The 15,748-nt window shown below is 41.6% G+C and overlaps 4 protein-coding genes across 7 annotated transcripts; 2 read left to right on the forward strand and 2 right to left on the reverse strand.

The window, feature by feature from the left end:
* gcdha (glutaryl-CoA dehydrogenase a) lies at positions 1-4,513 on the forward strand. 2 transcript variants are annotated; one of them, XM_084005287.1, is made up of 12 exons: positions 1-148; positions 773-882; positions 966-995; positions 1,125-1,265; positions 1,544-1,606; positions 1,751-1,921; positions 2,032-2,161; positions 2,582-2,798; positions 2,917-3,020; positions 3,218-3,343; positions 3,432-3,592; positions 4,120-4,513. In XM_084005287.1, exons 2-12 carry the CDS (start codon positions 780-782, stop codon positions 4,191-4,193), a joined length of 1,320 nt encoding a protein of 439 aa, XP_083861413.1. In that variant the 5' UTR covers positions 1-148; positions 773-779; the 3' UTR covers positions 4,194-4,513. The 2 variants fall into 2 exon arrangements, with proteins under 2 accessions (XP_083861413.1, XP_083861414.1); XM_084005288.1 differs by having other exon boundaries at positions 101-201.
* A 122-nt stretch (positions 4,514-4,635) lies between these two features.
* On the reverse strand, positions 4,636-7,082 carry syce2 (synaptonemal complex central element protein 2). The gene is made up of 5 exons (XM_084005289.1): positions 7,022-7,082; positions 6,374-6,519; positions 6,090-6,154; positions 5,393-5,507; positions 4,636-5,211 (listed from the first exon to the last, which is right to left on the reverse strand). The coding sequence occupies exons 2-5, from the start codon at positions 6,494-6,496 to the stop codon at positions 5,011-5,013; spliced, it is 504 nt and encodes a 167-aa protein (XP_083861415.1). The 5' UTR covers positions 6,497-6,519; positions 7,022-7,082; the 3' UTR covers positions 4,636-5,010.
* Positions 7,083-7,877: 795 nt separating this feature from the next.
* LOC311010889 (uncharacterized protein) lies at positions 7,878-9,897 on the forward strand. The gene is made up of 2 exons (XM_084005532.1): positions 7,878-8,425; positions 9,027-9,897. Exons 1-2 carry the CDS (start codon positions 8,209-8,211, stop codon positions 9,302-9,304), a joined length of 495 nt encoding a protein of 164 aa, XP_083861658.1. The 5' UTR covers positions 7,878-8,208; the 3' UTR covers positions 9,305-9,897.
* A 2,791-nt stretch (positions 9,898-12,688) lies between these two features.
* On the reverse strand, positions 12,689-14,924 carry acp5a (acid phosphatase 5a, tartrate resistant). Of its 3 annotated transcripts, none has more exons than XM_084004879.1 (6): positions 14,778-14,924; positions 14,133-14,226; positions 13,830-14,029; positions 13,610-13,734; positions 13,186-13,531; positions 12,689-13,093 (listed from the first exon to the last, which is right to left on the reverse strand). In XM_084004879.1, exons 1-6 carry the CDS (start codon positions 14,913-14,915, stop codon positions 12,854-12,856), a joined length of 1,143 nt encoding a protein of 380 aa, XP_083861005.1. In that variant the 5' UTR covers positions 14,916-14,924; the 3' UTR covers positions 12,689-12,853. The 3 variants fall into 3 exon arrangements, with proteins under 3 accessions (XP_083861005.1, XP_083861006.1, XP_083861007.1); XM_084004880.1 differs by lacking the exon at positions 14,778-14,924 and adding an exon at positions 14,364-14,411; XM_084004881.1 differs by lacking the exon at positions 14,778-14,924 and adding an exon at positions 14,380-14,398.
* Positions 14,925-15,748: the final 824 nt, after the last annotated feature.

Raw genomic sequence — 15,748 nt, forward strand, 5'->3', positions numbered from 1 at the left:
TCACCTGTCATGGAGGAAAAGAGCTCCCATGTTTGACGTTACGTATCCCCGTGACGTAGCAGCCAGGCGAACCATTATTTAACCAACTTTGAGAGCCTCACATAACCACTTCTAGTCACCAGGAAAAACCCGACGGCAGGAACAGAAGGTACTGTAGAGCAACGTTTCCTGGCAGAAAAAGAAGATACAAAGTAACTAAATGTAATTGTTGCACGGACAAGTTGATGTAAGATTTGGTGTATTCGGACGTTGCAACAAAGAGACATCGTGGTTGTTTGTTCTCATCAATGTCTATTGTATTCTAACCCAATAATCAATACTCACTATAGCTTTAGTCCTGCATGCAGTGATAATAACGCAATAAGAAATAATATTAGCTCCTTAGAAGCTAATTGAGAGGATTGTTGCCCAAAGTTTTGCTTGATTTTCATGATTCTGGCAACTCAACCTACAACTTTGTTGTATAACAATGTGTCATTTACTGACCATGGGCATTCAGGTATACATAATGTTGCCACTTCATCTGCACTGGTCAATTCATTCTGTACTTTCATAATGTTTACATTCTTGGGTATATATTTACTCATTTTAATGTGTATGCTGGGTATATTGTGGTATGCGGTTTATCATTTCTAGGACTGTTCACTGCCTGAAAGTTTGACATTATCACTATATATGTACTTGTGTGTATGTGTGACAAATGCAATCTGTTTAATCTTTCACTTTAAGGAATTATAGAACTTTATTATGTCTGTTTTTTTTCTTTATCCAGCAAAATTATGGCTCTCAGAGGTGCCGTCACCCGTCTTCTCTCCTGCAGCCAGAAATGTGCTGTTGTCACTACATCCAGAGCCCAGGGCATAGCTGCTACAGCTGTCAAAGGTACATTTCAGTTCCTTCATTAACTCATTCATTTTGTCTAAGACGACAAAAGACTCAAGACTTTTGATTTTTCTTCATTTTAGATCCTGAAATCAAAAAGCAGACAAAGACACGTAAGTTGAAGTTGTTTCAAGTTGAACTTGATCCGTCCATGTTCCTTCACACATTCTGTTGGTCTCATGTCACGGTGACGTAACCGCGGCTGCACGTGTCGCTCTGTGTGCATGTTTTTGTACCCTCAGCCAAGGTGGCGTTCAACTGGCGGGATGCCCTGAATCTGGAGGGTCAGCTGACGGAGGAGGAGATCATGATCCGGGACTCCTTTCGCGACTACTGTCAGGAAAAACTCATGCCCAGAATCGTCATGGCTAACAGACATGAACGTAAGAAAAGCACACAGACTGTTGCTTGGGCAACGGCTTTAACCCAAGTTTACTTCCTGTCAGTTACTACGCTAACAAACATTACAAGAATGTTTATGTCATCACATTTTAATTATATAGGACTAACTTATGTCCATCTCAAAGACTTTTTTTTTTTTGTCATCTATCCAAAGTCAGGTTTTGACTTTTTATTAGGTTAGCTTAGTTATGCAGAAATGTCTTATTTTCTGATAAATATTTGACGGTTTCTGTTTTTCCCAACATGCACCATGCCACAGACTTCCACCGTGAGATTGTCTCAGAGATGGGAGAGTTGGGCGTCCTAGGCCCAACTATTAAAGGTAAACAGAAAAAAAACCTCCATTATCATTATTGTCCTACAATATTGTTGTTTAAAGAACAGCGTGTTTGTTCTGTGTTGTTTTCTGTATGTTTCGAATGAGGATCACTTGTAGCACATTGACACTGTTTTATTTTCCCTGCAGGGTACGGCTGTGCAGGCACTAGTTATGTGGCATACGGCTTGATCGCCAGAGAGGTTGAGAGAGTGGACAGCGGGTATCGGTCGGTCATGAGCGTCCAGTCTTCACTGGTCATGCACCCCATCAATGCTTATGGCACAGAGGCCCAGAGGGAGAAGTACCTGCCCCGGCTTGGTCAGAGCAACATTTTCTGCATTTGTACACAGCATTTTTTTTTGTAAATGGCAAAGGACGGTTTAAAGATTGTCCATCATGTTTTCATTCATTGTGGTTTGATGTTGCAGCTCGTGGAGAAATCCTGGGCTGCTTTGGCTTGACAGAGCCCAACCACGGCAGTGATCCCAGCAGTATGGAGACCAAGGCCAAATACAACCCATCAAGCGGCACCTTCAGCATCAGCGGAGCCAAGACGTGGTAAGTAGACAGACGCATACAAGAAGAGTGTTTTCTCAAAGCTTCAGATGGTATTTTTTTTTTATTATTATATAAATGATGGCAATAAAACAAAGAGAAATTCACAATAGTACTTCACATGTCAAAGTCATTTTTTTATATATTTTTTTTCTGCAAAGAAGAATAGGGAAAATTAATTCCATCACCTTTAGTTTTGGATTATAAGGCAGTTTAAATGTACACTACTCTGTTTGCTGTCTACCACTGGGTCTGGTGTTCGGAGACTAATCATTGGAAAATAACTTTTACTACAGAGCTGCCATCACACACTAAAGTCTGCCCGCAAAATTACAATTCTAAATAAATAATGCTTGGGTCTGAATGAAATCCTTCAATGTGTAATCATGCAGTCAATGGTTTTCTTGTTCCTTCCACTGCTAGGATCACAAACTCCCCCGTGGCAGACATTGCAGTGGTGTGGGCTAAGTGTGAAGACGGCAAGGTGCGGGGTTTCATCTTAGAGCGCGGAATGAAAGGTTTCGCCACCCCCAAGATCGAGGGTAAGTTCTCACTGAGGGCGTCCGCAACCGGCATGATCCTGATGGATGAAGTGGAAGTTCCCCAGGAGAACCTACTGCCCAACGTCTCTGGTCTAGCTGTAAGTGGCCGCTCACATACCGGTAGATCAAGTTCAGCTCCGACATAACTAGATTTAACTTAACTTAAATATTACAACAATATCTCACATTTCTTTTGTTGTTGACCTTCTCTACCAGGGTCCCTTTGGCTGTCTGAACAACGCCCGGTATGGCATTGCATGGGGAGCTCTTGGAGCTGCTGAATTCTGCTTCCATGCTGCCCGACAGTACACTCTGGACAGGTACATGACGTTCTGTCAACAGCATTTATCTTTACTAAAGTTAAGGTCAGACAACCTTGCAGACGTAACAAAATCCATCTCCAGTGAAAACAGTGGCAACACTAGCATTACTGTATTTATCCACATTATCTCTTTGTGTTATGCCAGCCTCAGCTTTTTAAGAGAAGGATTGATCTTCATGTTTAATCCTCAATCAGAATCCAGTTTGGGGTGCCACTGGCCAGGAACCAGCTGATGCAGAAGAAAATGGCTGACATGCTGACAGAGATCACGCTTGGGCTGCAGTCATGTCTGACCTTGGGAAGACTAATTGATGAGAAGAAGTGAGTCTTCTCTTCGTCTATCTTTACATTTCTGGTCATCTCTGCTACTAAAAACATGTTTTTCTTTAATGTGTGTGTATGTAAATAGAGCAGCACCAGATATGATCTCCATGCTAAAGAGGAATAGCTGTGGCAAGGCTTTGGATATTGCCAGACAAGCCAGAGACATGCTGGGAGGAAATGGGATCGCAGATGAGTACCACATAATCCGGCACGTCATGAACCTGGAGGCCGTCAACACATATGAGGGTAGGCACACACTAGTGGATACATCTTGTTTCTATTTTTTTTTTTTTTAGCATTTTCAAAAAGACCAATGGAAGGCATTAGGGCTCACTCACACTATTATTACCTGTTCCGTGCTTGATTGAGCCTGAAGTCCACATTGTTTGACTAGTGTGAGTGCTCCGTTCCATGACTAAGAACAGTACTGTTCCTCTCATTATCGCTAAGGTCAACTCAGATCGCCCCCCCGCTAATCAAGACAGTTTTTGATTGAAAATACTTTTGATAAAAGCAAGATTCTGGGTCGGCTTCAGCATGCTTCGGACACTTCTAGTGAAAAGGATTTAAAACTTTATCTGCAAGTATGTAAATCTACCACCAGAGGTCAGCAGTGCATAGATTATTCGGGGTTGATCAAGAAATATATTTTTCAACTTCATACAACACACATGATTAAAATTAATATTAACCATTTTTTTTTAACTGACAACTGAACTATCTCTGCATGTAAAAACAACTCTTTTAAAATGTTTTTTCATTGTTGTCTATAGGAACCCACGACATTCATGCTTTGATCTTGGGCAGAGCCATCACTGGACTGCAGTCTTTCACCGTTGATAAGTAAATGTTGAAGTGGATTAGTGCTGTGCTACCTGTTTCCCATCGGACAGACTCAGACACCTACTCTGCCTTACATTATGAGGTTTGCCTGGTGGGCTAATACTTTATTACATGTATATGTTTTCAAAGTACTACTTTACTACTGCCTCTATTTGGTATTTTTTACTGAATATTTAAGGTCAATATAACTAAGCATTGGGTCCAACTGTGATATTTTTACAGTAAATAAGTCTAAAGTATGCTTCAGGTACTGACTGGGCACGATGCATGTAAAAGTTGCGGCATTATGAGTTGGTTTATTTTGTGATTATCCGATAGAATTTAGAATTTAAATAAATGGCTTTGAATGAGCGGAGAGATACAGTATGACTGCGATAATTCTCTCATTTTATATCATCATATGTAAATTACTGTCTGTCCGAGGAATGGCATTACCTGTGCTGATGCATTTCAGTTTTTCTGTAAAATATTCATACCTGAGAGCCAAATAATGTGCTTTATCATGTTCTTGCTAGTTTTATTTATTAAATCAACAGATACTGAAATTGTACAAATGTAAAAACATGGATTGAACTTTTCTTTTCATATTCTTTGACTGCAATCATGTGCTTTAACCTGAACCACTGTCCTGACAACAAAGGAAACAGTCGGCTATATATTCTTGGGGAAAGAAAGAGGAAGAAGAAAGAGGAAACTAAACAAAAATCTTTTTCATTCCCATGTTTGGATAAAGTCAACTATTCTGAATACTCCATATACTGAACAAAAGAACACATTGAGTCATCCAGCACTACTTCAAAACAATACTGACTTTTAGTTTATCAGGGTTCTGATGTCTGGCTCAGAGCAAGCTTCCCACTGAGACTTGCCAGCGCCTGGGTGGCCGCCACAAGCTCAGTGTCGAGCTTAGTGCATCTCTCCAGCACCTCGGACAACTCCTGCAGCTTCACCTGCATCTCGTTATTGTTCACTTCATAAATCTTATACGTGTTCTCACTCATCTGCCGACTCATCTCTGTCACCTAGAGGATAAAATGTAAGGTTGAAAAATGTAGTCCCATGACCAGAAGGTAACATTTGTGAACAGAGACGATGCAACAATAGTACAAGTGTCACTCTTCAGTTCACATTTTATTTTCAAGCATTAAGTTTATTCAGACCAAACATGAAAGTAATGAAATTGGTATTGAGATAAGTGTTTACCTTGTCTTCTAAATTCTGCTGCAAGCCGTCCAACATTTTTTGGTCATTGGTGCGACGGTCATTTATTTTTTCCACCAGTTCCTGAAGTCTCCTGCTGATGTCATCTATACTTGAGCTACAACACAACATATGGATACACAAGCAGTTTTTAATGTGACTCGAACTCTAAATGGGGTCCTTGTTGCTGAACAATAGCATATAGTGTCCATTCTGAGGCAAGTGAACTGATCATCATCAATGCCTATAGACCTGCTGCAGGCATAGGTCGCTGAAAAAAACAGGCCTCATAGCCCTGAGCCAATTTCTCCAACTGAAACCTCATGTCTGGCCAGTCCTTTTCAAGTCTGCCTCCAGGTCTTGGCAACAGGTGGTCTGCCTCTTTTCCTTTTTCCCTCTGGAGAGTGCGTGCCTTGTGATGCTGGAGGCAAGCTGGCAGAGATATGGCCTCGCCATCTCCAGCGCCTTCTGTGGTTTTCTTCTTCTATAGGCTGTTGCTCTTTTCTCTGCCACAATTACTTGTTGCTGATGGTATTTGGTGAATGGAGTTGTGTGATCTTTGGTCTGGATTTTCCTCATGGCTGTGGTTATTATTTTTTTGTTTTGTATCAAAAAAAATATTGTTGATAAACTGAGAAGAGAACTGAAATGCTCAGGAAAATAATGATCTCTTTCATGAATGGACTGGTGTTTGCTGTACCTGGTATGCTCATGAAGGTCAGTAATGCTCATGGACATACATCTTGATGAGTCGGTGTCTTCTTTCTATATAGTCAAGGATAATGAAAAACAACTATCCGTCAGAACCAGGGGGCTGAAAGAAAACCTTAGGGGAAACGTGCGTCTATTTTTAAATGTATTCACAAAAAACAACATAAAATAACACCATGATGACACAACTTTGTTTCTATAACGTTCTTCACAGTAATTCTGTGTTGTGCTCCCATAAATTCATATTTTGCTGAAATTGCGTTATAGAAATACCATATTTTGTGACTCCTCGATCTCTGGTGTGACGCGATACTCCGATCCCGTCTGAGAGTCTTCGTGTTCGCTCATGCGAGAGGACCGTGAGGTGAATGCGTCATCGTCAAATGATAAATCCATTATCAGACTCCGCAGGGCCAAATCTGAATCCAGTAAAACAAGACAGCGGTTACAACACAGTAGTGTTAACAGTTACACAGCAGCAATAAGCGCACGTTATTTGTTTCATAATGTAACGTTGGTAAACGCCGAAAGGAGATTGCTGCAGCTAACGTTAGCTAGCTATAGCTAACGTTAGCTGCAGCTTTAGCTTTAGCTCCGCGCTTATAAAAGACACAATGAATACAGTCATGTAGTTAAAGCATGTTGCACACATTGTTATAACGTTTTATTCTTAAACATAATGTTAGTTTGCAAACAGGCGCTAAAGTACTGTTGGCTGACTTCACGTCAACTCTGAGTTTACCGTTAGCTAGGTGCTAACGTTAGTGCCGAGGTTTCGGTTTTTTATGCTAATTGTTGTTAAACAAGTCGAAATACCGCAACCCGTGTGACGTGTTTAGTTTTTTTACGTTGTTAAAATTACAGTCATACATGTCATAATTATATAATATGGTATATGGTTAAATTAGGAGGTGTTCTCACCTGGTTAGCAGCAACAGAAAAGGTAAGGTAGCAACAACACACTGGAAACGCACTCAATTACATTTTTTGATGAGAAGTCTGGTAATTCTGAAAAAAAAAAAATAATAATTATGTCGTATGACGTCTTACTTAATTATGGAAGCCAATTTCCGACACTGTCAGAAAAAAAGAGAAACTTTAATTAAAATAATTACTTAGTATCTAGAATCAGAATAATGACATAGGCCTACTAACCTAATTCATTATTTTGATGAAGTATCACATTATTTGGAGATAAGTCAATATTTTTGATATACTAGGTCAATATTTTGGGATAGTATGTCATTTTTACTTTGGGATAAGTCATTATTTTGAGAAAGTTTATTTTTTCTGACAATGGTAGAAATGGGCTTCCATCTTAAAGAGTGTTATTTGAACATTTTAAAAAGTTAGGAGAAAAAATAGGATTAGATGGCCATAGGTGCAAAGTAGCAGAGCATGAAAATACTTTTGACCAATGTTTACCCCCACATTTATGAATATGTAATGAAAACATAATGAGAGACACCAAAGAGATGAGAAATTATATTACAATATTATTGACTAGGACAGAGACAAATCTGGGAGTGTGGTGGGATTTCATGTTCAACCATTCCCGTCAGGAAGTCTGAAGGATATGTGTGTGAGCATGATGGTGCGAGAGAGCAAAGCACTCACTCTGGATTAAGTAATCTGTGTGGGATGAGGATGGGGATGAGGGGGACTGATTGATCGCTGCAGTGATTGGAAATGTAATCCCTGCATCCCTCTCTCTCCGCCCCTCTGAGTCACCGCCCACAGTCTGGATTATGTCAGCAGAGAGGACACAGCAGAGAGGACACAGTCTGAGATGTCCTGCTGTCCGGTGGAGGATGAACTGATGACAACAATTAGATACTAATAATTATGAAGAAAGGCACCGGAAGGATCCAAATGTATTTAACCTGGAAGCTGCAATAACTTGGTATTGACAGGTGGGTGAATTCATTCACTGACCTACTTTAATGTTGGATAAGTGGTGACACTCTTCCATCTGCTTTATCTTAACGTTTTTTAAACGATAAAATATAGAGACTCTTGTTTTCTTTAAGCAGTAGTCACTTATTTTCACTTTGAATATAATGAAATAACTACTGGCCATTGGAGGAATAAGCTCCCACTCTGGAAATATGGACAACTTTAACTACACGGATGGAGGTGGACCGTCATTCCAGTACTTGGTTCAAGATGTGGAGCCTTTGTACGAGGAGTACAAGCCTCCCTCCAGAGACCTCATCCAGATCCCTAAAGCTGCCCTCTACGTCACGGTGGCCCTTCTGGTGGTAGTTTCTGTGGCTTACGCTATCGTGGGTCACCTCATCAAAGACCTCATGCTGGATATAACAGGTACTCAAGTCTATTAGAGGTAGCTGTCTCATGTTAAGTTAGCATTAGTTGTATACTAGAACTCCCATTGATTTTTATATAAATCTGTCTTTGTGTACAAATATGTTGATGTAGTTTGGAGCTGGCGTCGACCGACTAAACATAATCATTTTTAATTGCTTCTTGAACATTCATGTAGGTGTTAGTTTGATTAAATAGGAGGAAGGTGTGTTTACAGCTACAGTCATGTCATTGGGATGAGTACATGTTATTAGTTTTGGCTCAATTAGATAAATATCAGGGGTGATGCACTTAAACACTCAATACAAGACTATCTATAAACTGTTCAAAGTCTTCAGTAATTTGTTATCATGCCTTGTTGTTTTTTTGTTTTTTTTACCATATACGATGCTTAAATTGAAACATGTTTTGAGAACATTTTACAGTTAATGCAAATACGGTTTTCTTGTTGTAGCATAACTAAAAAAAAATATTTTGTACTTTGGCAAAATTGCTGTAACAAGCAGCTACGTTGTGCAGTACAAGATGGTGAAGGTTTTTCTCAAGGTGGTGGAGTACATATACAGTTCAATACAGCAATCTCTCTCTTATGCGTCCACAGACTGTTTGCTGGGCCCAATCAGTGACGACCTGAAAAAAGACGGAGAGGTGAAGCACGCCCCACTGCACGCCCCACCTACCCTCGGCCACTGCCACCCGAATGCCTTCCACGTTTGGGACCAAGATGATGTCATCATCCCCATGCCTATGTCAAATGAGAGCCCGCTGTCCAGCCCTATGATGGGCGTCATGCCATACATACCGTCTTTTTTCCCCAACTCCATCAACGTCAACAGCCCGACCTACAATCAGCCACTCCCGAAGGAGAGTGATGCATGAGGCGACACACAGGATCCAATAAGGTGTATATTTGGTCAACACTGTGTCTTTTCCTACACCTGTTGGTCACTTGATTTTCTTCTTTAGTTGAACGTCTTTAGCCCCTCTCAAACACACTTTACAATCTATTTTTTTTAAAGTGATGGAAAACTTGAACAATTTCTGGGAGGGCTCATGGACGTTAATAACAGCAACATCATAAGGAGTACACATTTGTGTCTACTTGAGACAAAAGACAAACAAACGGACAGCCTTCAGTGTGGATTTGTGCCAATTTATGATGATGAACGACATTCTCCTGCCAGACTCACCTCTTACACCAGTTAGTGTTGTTACATTTGTTTTTATGTAGTTATGGAGTTATGCGGAGCTTGTGACTATATTCAACATATGATCCAACTTCATATTCAGTTCATGTTTGGCTGTGAAGAGGGGTCTTTGCAACCAAAGCCACATATAAAAGCTTCACTGTTTCACATATAGTTTCAGTATATTGTGTTTTATGAATACCTGATGAAAAATGAAGAGTGCACATTACATGTGTGAAGTGTGTCAAATAAAGGTGAATACTTGTGTCTGCGAAGATGATGTTTGCTAACACTTGTGCATCAATCTTATTGTGACACTAAATATATTTCTGGCCCTAATAGGAGGCTCAGCCTGCTAATTTATAGGGTGAAGTTAATTCAATTAGTGGAGGTGAGCGCATTAAAGTAACGTGTGCCTCAGAGTCTCACAAATGGAGTGATCACCAACATTTATCTATTTTGGTAAAGTAACAATAACCAAACAATAAATCCAGCAATATTTGTTTAAAAGGTTTTTTTGTAGTGAATGGTGTTAAAGGTTAAAAAAAAAGAAAGAAAATGGGACATGGGTAAAACCTTAATATAGTAGTTACATAATATCCATATCTGTTATTTGTTACGACAGCGTGTGTGTTGCTGCAGAAAGCATCCAGCTCTATCTTGCTTGCGTTCATTTATCTTTTTCACTCTCTTTGTGCTTAAACTAAAAAGCAGATTACTCCACCTTTACGGTCTCTCCCTGCACAAACATTCACAGCATTAGCATTTTTTTTTTTAAATATATTTAGTCATTTTCAGGAACTCTTAAGTTCACACCCCTTCCATCTGTGAAACCCAGAATGCCTGTATTCAGTGAGGGATGCAGTTTAGGGAGATAAAATTAATCGAGCAGCTCAGCCTTTAATACAACATCCTTTTATCACTTTTGAGCTGTGGAATTAGATAATCTGACAGCAGCAGATATAATCCAATTTGTCGTCTCTAATTGGAGAGATGCCAGGCACAAATCAACATGTTTAAATGCAACTTTGAAAAGGTTTCCAGTTCTGACTTGAGGGAGAATAGGTTTGCTAATCCAATTCCATCAGGCAGGAGATCTTCGTGCTCTAAACTCTGTGGGAGAGGGCTGGGAGCTCTCCAAGTGATGCAGAATGCTTGGAGCTTAAGGTGGAGCCAATAAAGAAAGAAGGTCAGTCTGTGAAGAAGTGCAACCACAGAAGGTTCAGGACCCTCTATGTAACAACCCTTATCTATTTCAGAGGGTTGCTTCTGGCTCTGGGTATTTGGGTTGCAGGGTTTCACACTGACCTAGGTTTCAGAGTTAATTGTTCCATCTTCCAACACTTGCTGGCTTGTTTAGAGCAGTCTTGCAGGAGATCTGCTACCTTCCAAAAAATAATGTGACACAATGCTTGCCTAGGGTTGAGTGCAGGAGACGGCTGTATTGAGGTTAAGTGTGGTGTGAAAGATTTTCTATCGTCTCCGTGCTGGTAGTTTTTGCTGTTTTAATCATGAATTTAAACATTTTCTTGTATGCTTCAAAGCCCTTGAGGCACCCACTGAGAAGATGCAGTCCAGAGATCAACGTTTACATGCATAGAATGACCTTGAATTCACTTAGTGTCTAACCTTCAGTCCACCTGACTTGAGCTGCAAACATGAGGCTGTCTTTCGCTCTACAGTCAGTTTGCGTCAGCCAGAGTTAAGTGATCCTTACCTGCCCTTTACCCTCAGGCGACAGCTTACTCTCAGCTGATGCCTTACTGGCACTGACTCAGCTCTCCGTCCCAGCTCTGTTTGACGCTGCATGACACCAGCAGTCTGTAACTCATGCCGAGTGGATCAGCAACAGTCAGTAACCCCTACGGTAGCCAGACTGGTTAAAAAAAGATGAGCACAAGGAACAAACACTTGGGCATTTCATTACATTATACAATAAGATAGCGTGTCCTGGCCTGTTTGGAGATTTTTGAAAACTACCATCCAACATACCGTGGTCATTTACACAAACTATACATGCTTATATAATACAGAAATTAAAGGCAGTTCAACATGCCAGCAGGAAGAGGGAGAAAAAATAGAAACCCGTCAGTCCTGCCTTGATCCCAGGTTAATGTCGTCATTGGTTGGCTTAGTTTATCCTCGTTGCGGTCACTGCCAATCTGCCGTCATTCAGCTTAATCCTCTGGTTGGCAGGCCATGTAGTTCCGTGACGGACAAAGAGCAGTGACTGGAAGTCTTGACCGCTCCCGTCCTTCAGCAGTAGCTGAGATAGGTCAGCATTTAAAATCTGTACATGAGCTTCTAATATAAAACCACCTTATGACCAATATATTTAAAGGCTAGGTGATGGGAAAAAGTTATAGCACTTCAGATATTTGCATATAAAAGCAGTGAAAATGTCCATATTGAAGTGAAGTCTAAAATAGGGCCTACAGCCATTTTGCAACCCCCTGTACTGCAGATTTATCCAAAAAGTAAACTAGAAAACCATAGTTTGGGCACTTGAATCCTCTTTTGAGTGTTTGTAGGCATTACTGTCCACTTAACCGATTTATAGTCACAACATTTCCCCCCAAATGTACAACTACGAAGTTAGTAAGTGAGCTTGGGGGGGGGGGGGGGGGGGTAGAGGAGGAGGAGAGTACAAGGTCATGGCATGTTGTCAAGTCACCTGACTGACCAAGAACAGAACAAAGCAGCTACTGAAGACGGCACATTTAAGTCCAGGCCGACGCAGACAACTTATGTGAGCAAAGTAGGCCCAAACATCAGGTTTTGTAAAAAACAGGTATTGAAAAATTGCAACAGGAAGCAGCTCCCAATTGTTCTGGTTTCGTCACACTTAAACCCGACAAGCAAGTTAAGGCAAAAGTTGACCTATAGAAGACCCGAGGGCATCTCAAACCTCAAGTTCAATACTTGTTGCATAGAGAAACAGCATTCCCAAGCTAAACTGAAGGGCACCAACAGAACTTGCCTTTACAGATTACACAGCACTCTTCTAAACCATTGTTCTGCACACAAGGCAGGCGGAAGTATCCCAGTCTGTGGTAGAAACGTCAGCGCCACAAGAGTTGTTACAAACCATTTATTATTTTATCACAATTTACATTTAAAACCAATTGATCTTTTAAAATATTACATTTGAAATATTTAAAAACCCAATAACCACCATTACTCACTGCAGACTAATGCAGTAAGCAAGTTACAAACATGGCTGTTCACGTGATGAGCAAGTCTACTCAAAGTTCCTTTGGGAGAGCACGGTACGATAGAGAGAAGTGCCTTTAGCCTGGAAGAAGGTCACGACCATCTTGTTTTTTGTGACTTCTGCATGGACGAAGCCTCCCAGTGTTGAAGCTTGGCCAGTGAAGAACTTCACAGAACCTTTAGGAACATGGTTCCAGTGACGGATATCAGGATCCAGGAAGTTTCCAGCGCCGCTCACCACGTAACCCACACCCGACTCTTCAATGTACTGTATGGGGACAAAAAGACAAGATGGCATTGAACTCAAAAAGGCAGCCTTGCAGATTTATGCCAAAAGCTGGTCACGGCGCATCAACCCACCTGCAGATTGTGATCATGACCACAGAGGTAAGCAGTGGCCTTGTATTTAGTGAGCAGAGGATGAAGTCTCTGCAGGAGACACTCTGTGGGTCCGTGCTCGGACACGGACCACACAGGGTAGTGGCCGGCCACCAAGAGGAAGTCCGCCGTGGACCGGGCCAGTCGCTCCTGCAGCCACGTCAGCTGACGGTTTGCATCCACCGCACGCAAGGGGCCTCTGGGCTTCTCATCCACGTAGTCGTCGGAGTTTCCACACAGCATTATGGTGTCGAGCATGATGATGGTCAAGGTCTTCCCAGTGTTGGGAATGTGGAAGTTCAGCTCGTAATAGTAAGAGGGGAACTTCCTAAAAGAGGAGGTAAACAAGAGTCGTCACACTCGAGCATCGTCGGCATCGGATTAGGACAACGAAATTGGTCCTTACCATCGGTCAGATTTCTTGCTGTATGCAATCTGGGCTTTGACATTGCCTGCATGGTCATGATTGCCAGCAAGGACATACCAGGGGACTTTGAGAGACTTGGCTGTGTACACCAATTCAAACGTGTCCTGATGGAAGAATTAGATGACAAAGCAGTAATTTTACTTCCATAGCGTTTGCTTGGGGGGGAAAAAAGACGAGACAGACAGCTTACTCAACTGACCTGAAACCGAGGAGAATCCACACTGTCCACACCTTTATAGTAGAAGTTATCGCCAAGGGCCAGAACAAAGTCAGCTCCCATCTGCTCTGCCACTTTGCTCATTTCTCGAGCGGTAGCCTTCTGCACAGCAGTGATATAGGGGGGATAAGGAACCCCACCCCAGTCTCCTACAGCCAGGAACTTAATGGAGGTCCGGTTTGCTGTAAGGAAACGGTCTCAAGAGTTGAAAGTCTGAGGAGCAAAAGCTCACATCATACAAACTTGTTAGAAACTACAAAAACCCCCATTTGACTGGATACTCACTGCTCGTTTCCGAAGGCAGCTCCTGGAAGGCAGTAGGATAGCAGTAGGCCACAGGAATGGCAGCGATTAACATGGATACCAGTGTAAGTGCCATCTTCAAAAGACAGAAAACTAATCAGATCTACAGACAAAAGCAGAACTAAACACAGCTCAAATGGAGAAAGGACATTTGGCCCAACCCCCCAAAACAAATGTTTTTTCGCACAAAAAGAAACAAGAAGAGAAACCAACCACAGCGGCAGCGTACCATGTAAGCCTACGCATCCTCTCTCCTTCCTATGTCACCAAACAACTTGCTCTCTTGCTTTTAATGCCGAAAGATGACTTGTGATTGGCTGCAGCCTGAAGCTGACATGTCCCAGCTGGAATTAATACTAATCACAGCAGCCATGTCGTCGAGGCTGAGAGGGTCAGAGGTCACAATTTCATGCCTTCGGAGGCAAACAACTGCCTCTTTTTTCAGATCAAATTACCTTCATTAGCCTCAACAGAGACAACAGGAAAGTATCTAAAGCCTTAGTGCTCTCCCATCAAAAAGAAAACAAAAGCTGGTGAAAGAAGAAAAACAACTCGCCAAGAGGAGGTGTCGCTGTGCAGAGATAACAATGTCAGAGTCAAAGATCAAACAACAACAAAAGCACTCACAGCTGATAACTGGTGAGGTGTGCTCAGTATGACCTGGCTGGATGCTCTCTGTCCTCGCAGTGCTGTTCCTGGCCTTTTATCAGCATTCCCGGAGGAGCGGCTGCAGGAGGGCCAGCCCCGGACCACGGGCATGATCATTGCTCACTGCTCACTGCCTGACTCAGTCTTGGGAGAGCAGGCTCATCTGGACCACATGTGATCTGCAATGGTTATTATAGCTGGTGTCCAGACAACACGTTTTCCACTTCAGTGTTAATCATTTTTTTCCTTCTTCATTTTTCATCCGTTTCCACTTTTACAGATAATTTTGGAAAAACGTAACTTACTGAGTTTATTTCTGTGGTTTAATGCTTCATATAAAAATCACAATAGGATTTGACGACATGGCCAAATACTGTCTCACAGAATGCTTTAAAAAAATATTTTTGTCTTATTAAACTCGGGGTCCACAACTAGAAGCTGGAAGCATTAAAAACTGTGAATATACTTTTTGCATTTCCAAACTAGATACATTCTTACACAACACATGAATAGCAACTAGCATGCAAGATGAAAGCAGCGTTCAAAATCTGCACATTTGTTACGCTGCTCACACGCAGACCCGATTAAAGGGGCACTGCATTTTTTCCTCTCACACCAAGTCACTTGTCAGGAGGACTATTGCCTAACCGGCAAACAGTCGTTTATTGTCTTCTGTGGCTGAGAAATAGGAGCTTTTGAAGGTTAAAAAAAAAAAAAAAAAAGACCCTGATGACATCATAGTGATGTTATGTCGAATTGGACTTCCAAGTTTTAACAAGACATCCCGTGATAGAAAACTGGTGGTGTGGAGTCTGAAAGATGTGTTTTGTTTATTAGGCTGCATTCATACCAAATCAGGCAATGCAGCGACGCAGCAGGGTTGTGCAGCAGTGTGGAAGTGTCACTAATGGCCCTACGATACCAAAGGACTGCACGATGATTAACCTCCT

The sequence above is a fragment of the Eutrigla gurnardus genome, assembly GCF_963514095.1.
Source record: "Eutrigla gurnardus genome assembly, chromosome: 3".
Classification (NCBI taxonomy): domain Eukaryota; kingdom Metazoa; phylum Chordata; class Actinopteri; order Perciformes; family Triglidae; genus Eutrigla; species Eutrigla gurnardus.

What these genes read in the sequence shown, in the direction of transcription:
- gcdha (XM_084005287.1), top strand. Translation starts at nt 780, where the DNA reads ATGGCTCTCAGAGGTGCCGTCACCCGTCTTCTCTCCTGCAGCCAGAAA. An exon ending in ATCAGCGGAGCCAAGACGTG is followed by an intron (nt 2,162 to 2,581) that starts GTAAGTAGACAG and finishes TTCCACTGCTAG; the next exon opens with GATCACAAACTCCCCCGTGG. An exon ending in GGCCGTCAACACATATGAGG is followed by an intron (nt 3,593 to 4,119) that starts GTAGGCACACAC and finishes TGTTGTCTATAG; the next exon opens with GAACCCACGACATTCATGCT.
- syce2 (XM_084005289.1), bottom strand. Translation starts at nt 6,496, where the DNA reads ATGGATTTATCATTTGACGATGACGCATTCACCTCACGGTCCTCTCGC. An exon ending in TCGAGGAGTCACAAAATATG is followed by an intron (nt 6,155 to 6,373) that starts GTATTTCTATAA and finishes TTGACTATATAG; the next exon opens with AAAGAAGACACCGACTCATC. An exon ending in AGCAGAATTTAGAAGACAAG is followed by an intron (nt 5,212 to 5,392) that starts GTAAACACTTAT and finishes TTTATCCTCTAG; the next exon opens with GTGACAGAGATGAGTCGGCA.
- LOC311010889 (XM_084005532.1), top strand. Translation starts at nt 8,209, where the DNA reads ATGGACAACTTTAACTACACGGATGGAGGTGGACCGTCATTCCAGTAC. An exon ending in CCTCATGCTGGATATAACAG is followed by an intron (nt 8,426 to 9,026) that starts GTACTCAAGTCT and finishes ATGCGTCCACAG; the next exon opens with ACTGTTTGCTGGGCCCAATC.
- acp5a (XM_084004879.1), bottom strand. Translation starts at nt 14,915, where the DNA reads ATGATCATGCCCGTGGTCCGGGGCTGGCCCTCCTGCAGCCGCTCCTCC. An exon ending in CACCTCACCAGTTATCAGCT is followed by an intron (nt 14,227 to 14,777) that starts GTGAGTGCTTTT and finishes TGTCTTTTGAAG; the next exon opens with ATGGCACTTACACTGGTATC. An exon ending in TGGATTCTCCTCGGTTTCAG is followed by an intron (nt 13,735 to 13,829) that starts GTCAGTTGAGTA and finishes TTCTTCCATCAG; the next exon opens with GACACGTTTGAATTGGTGTA.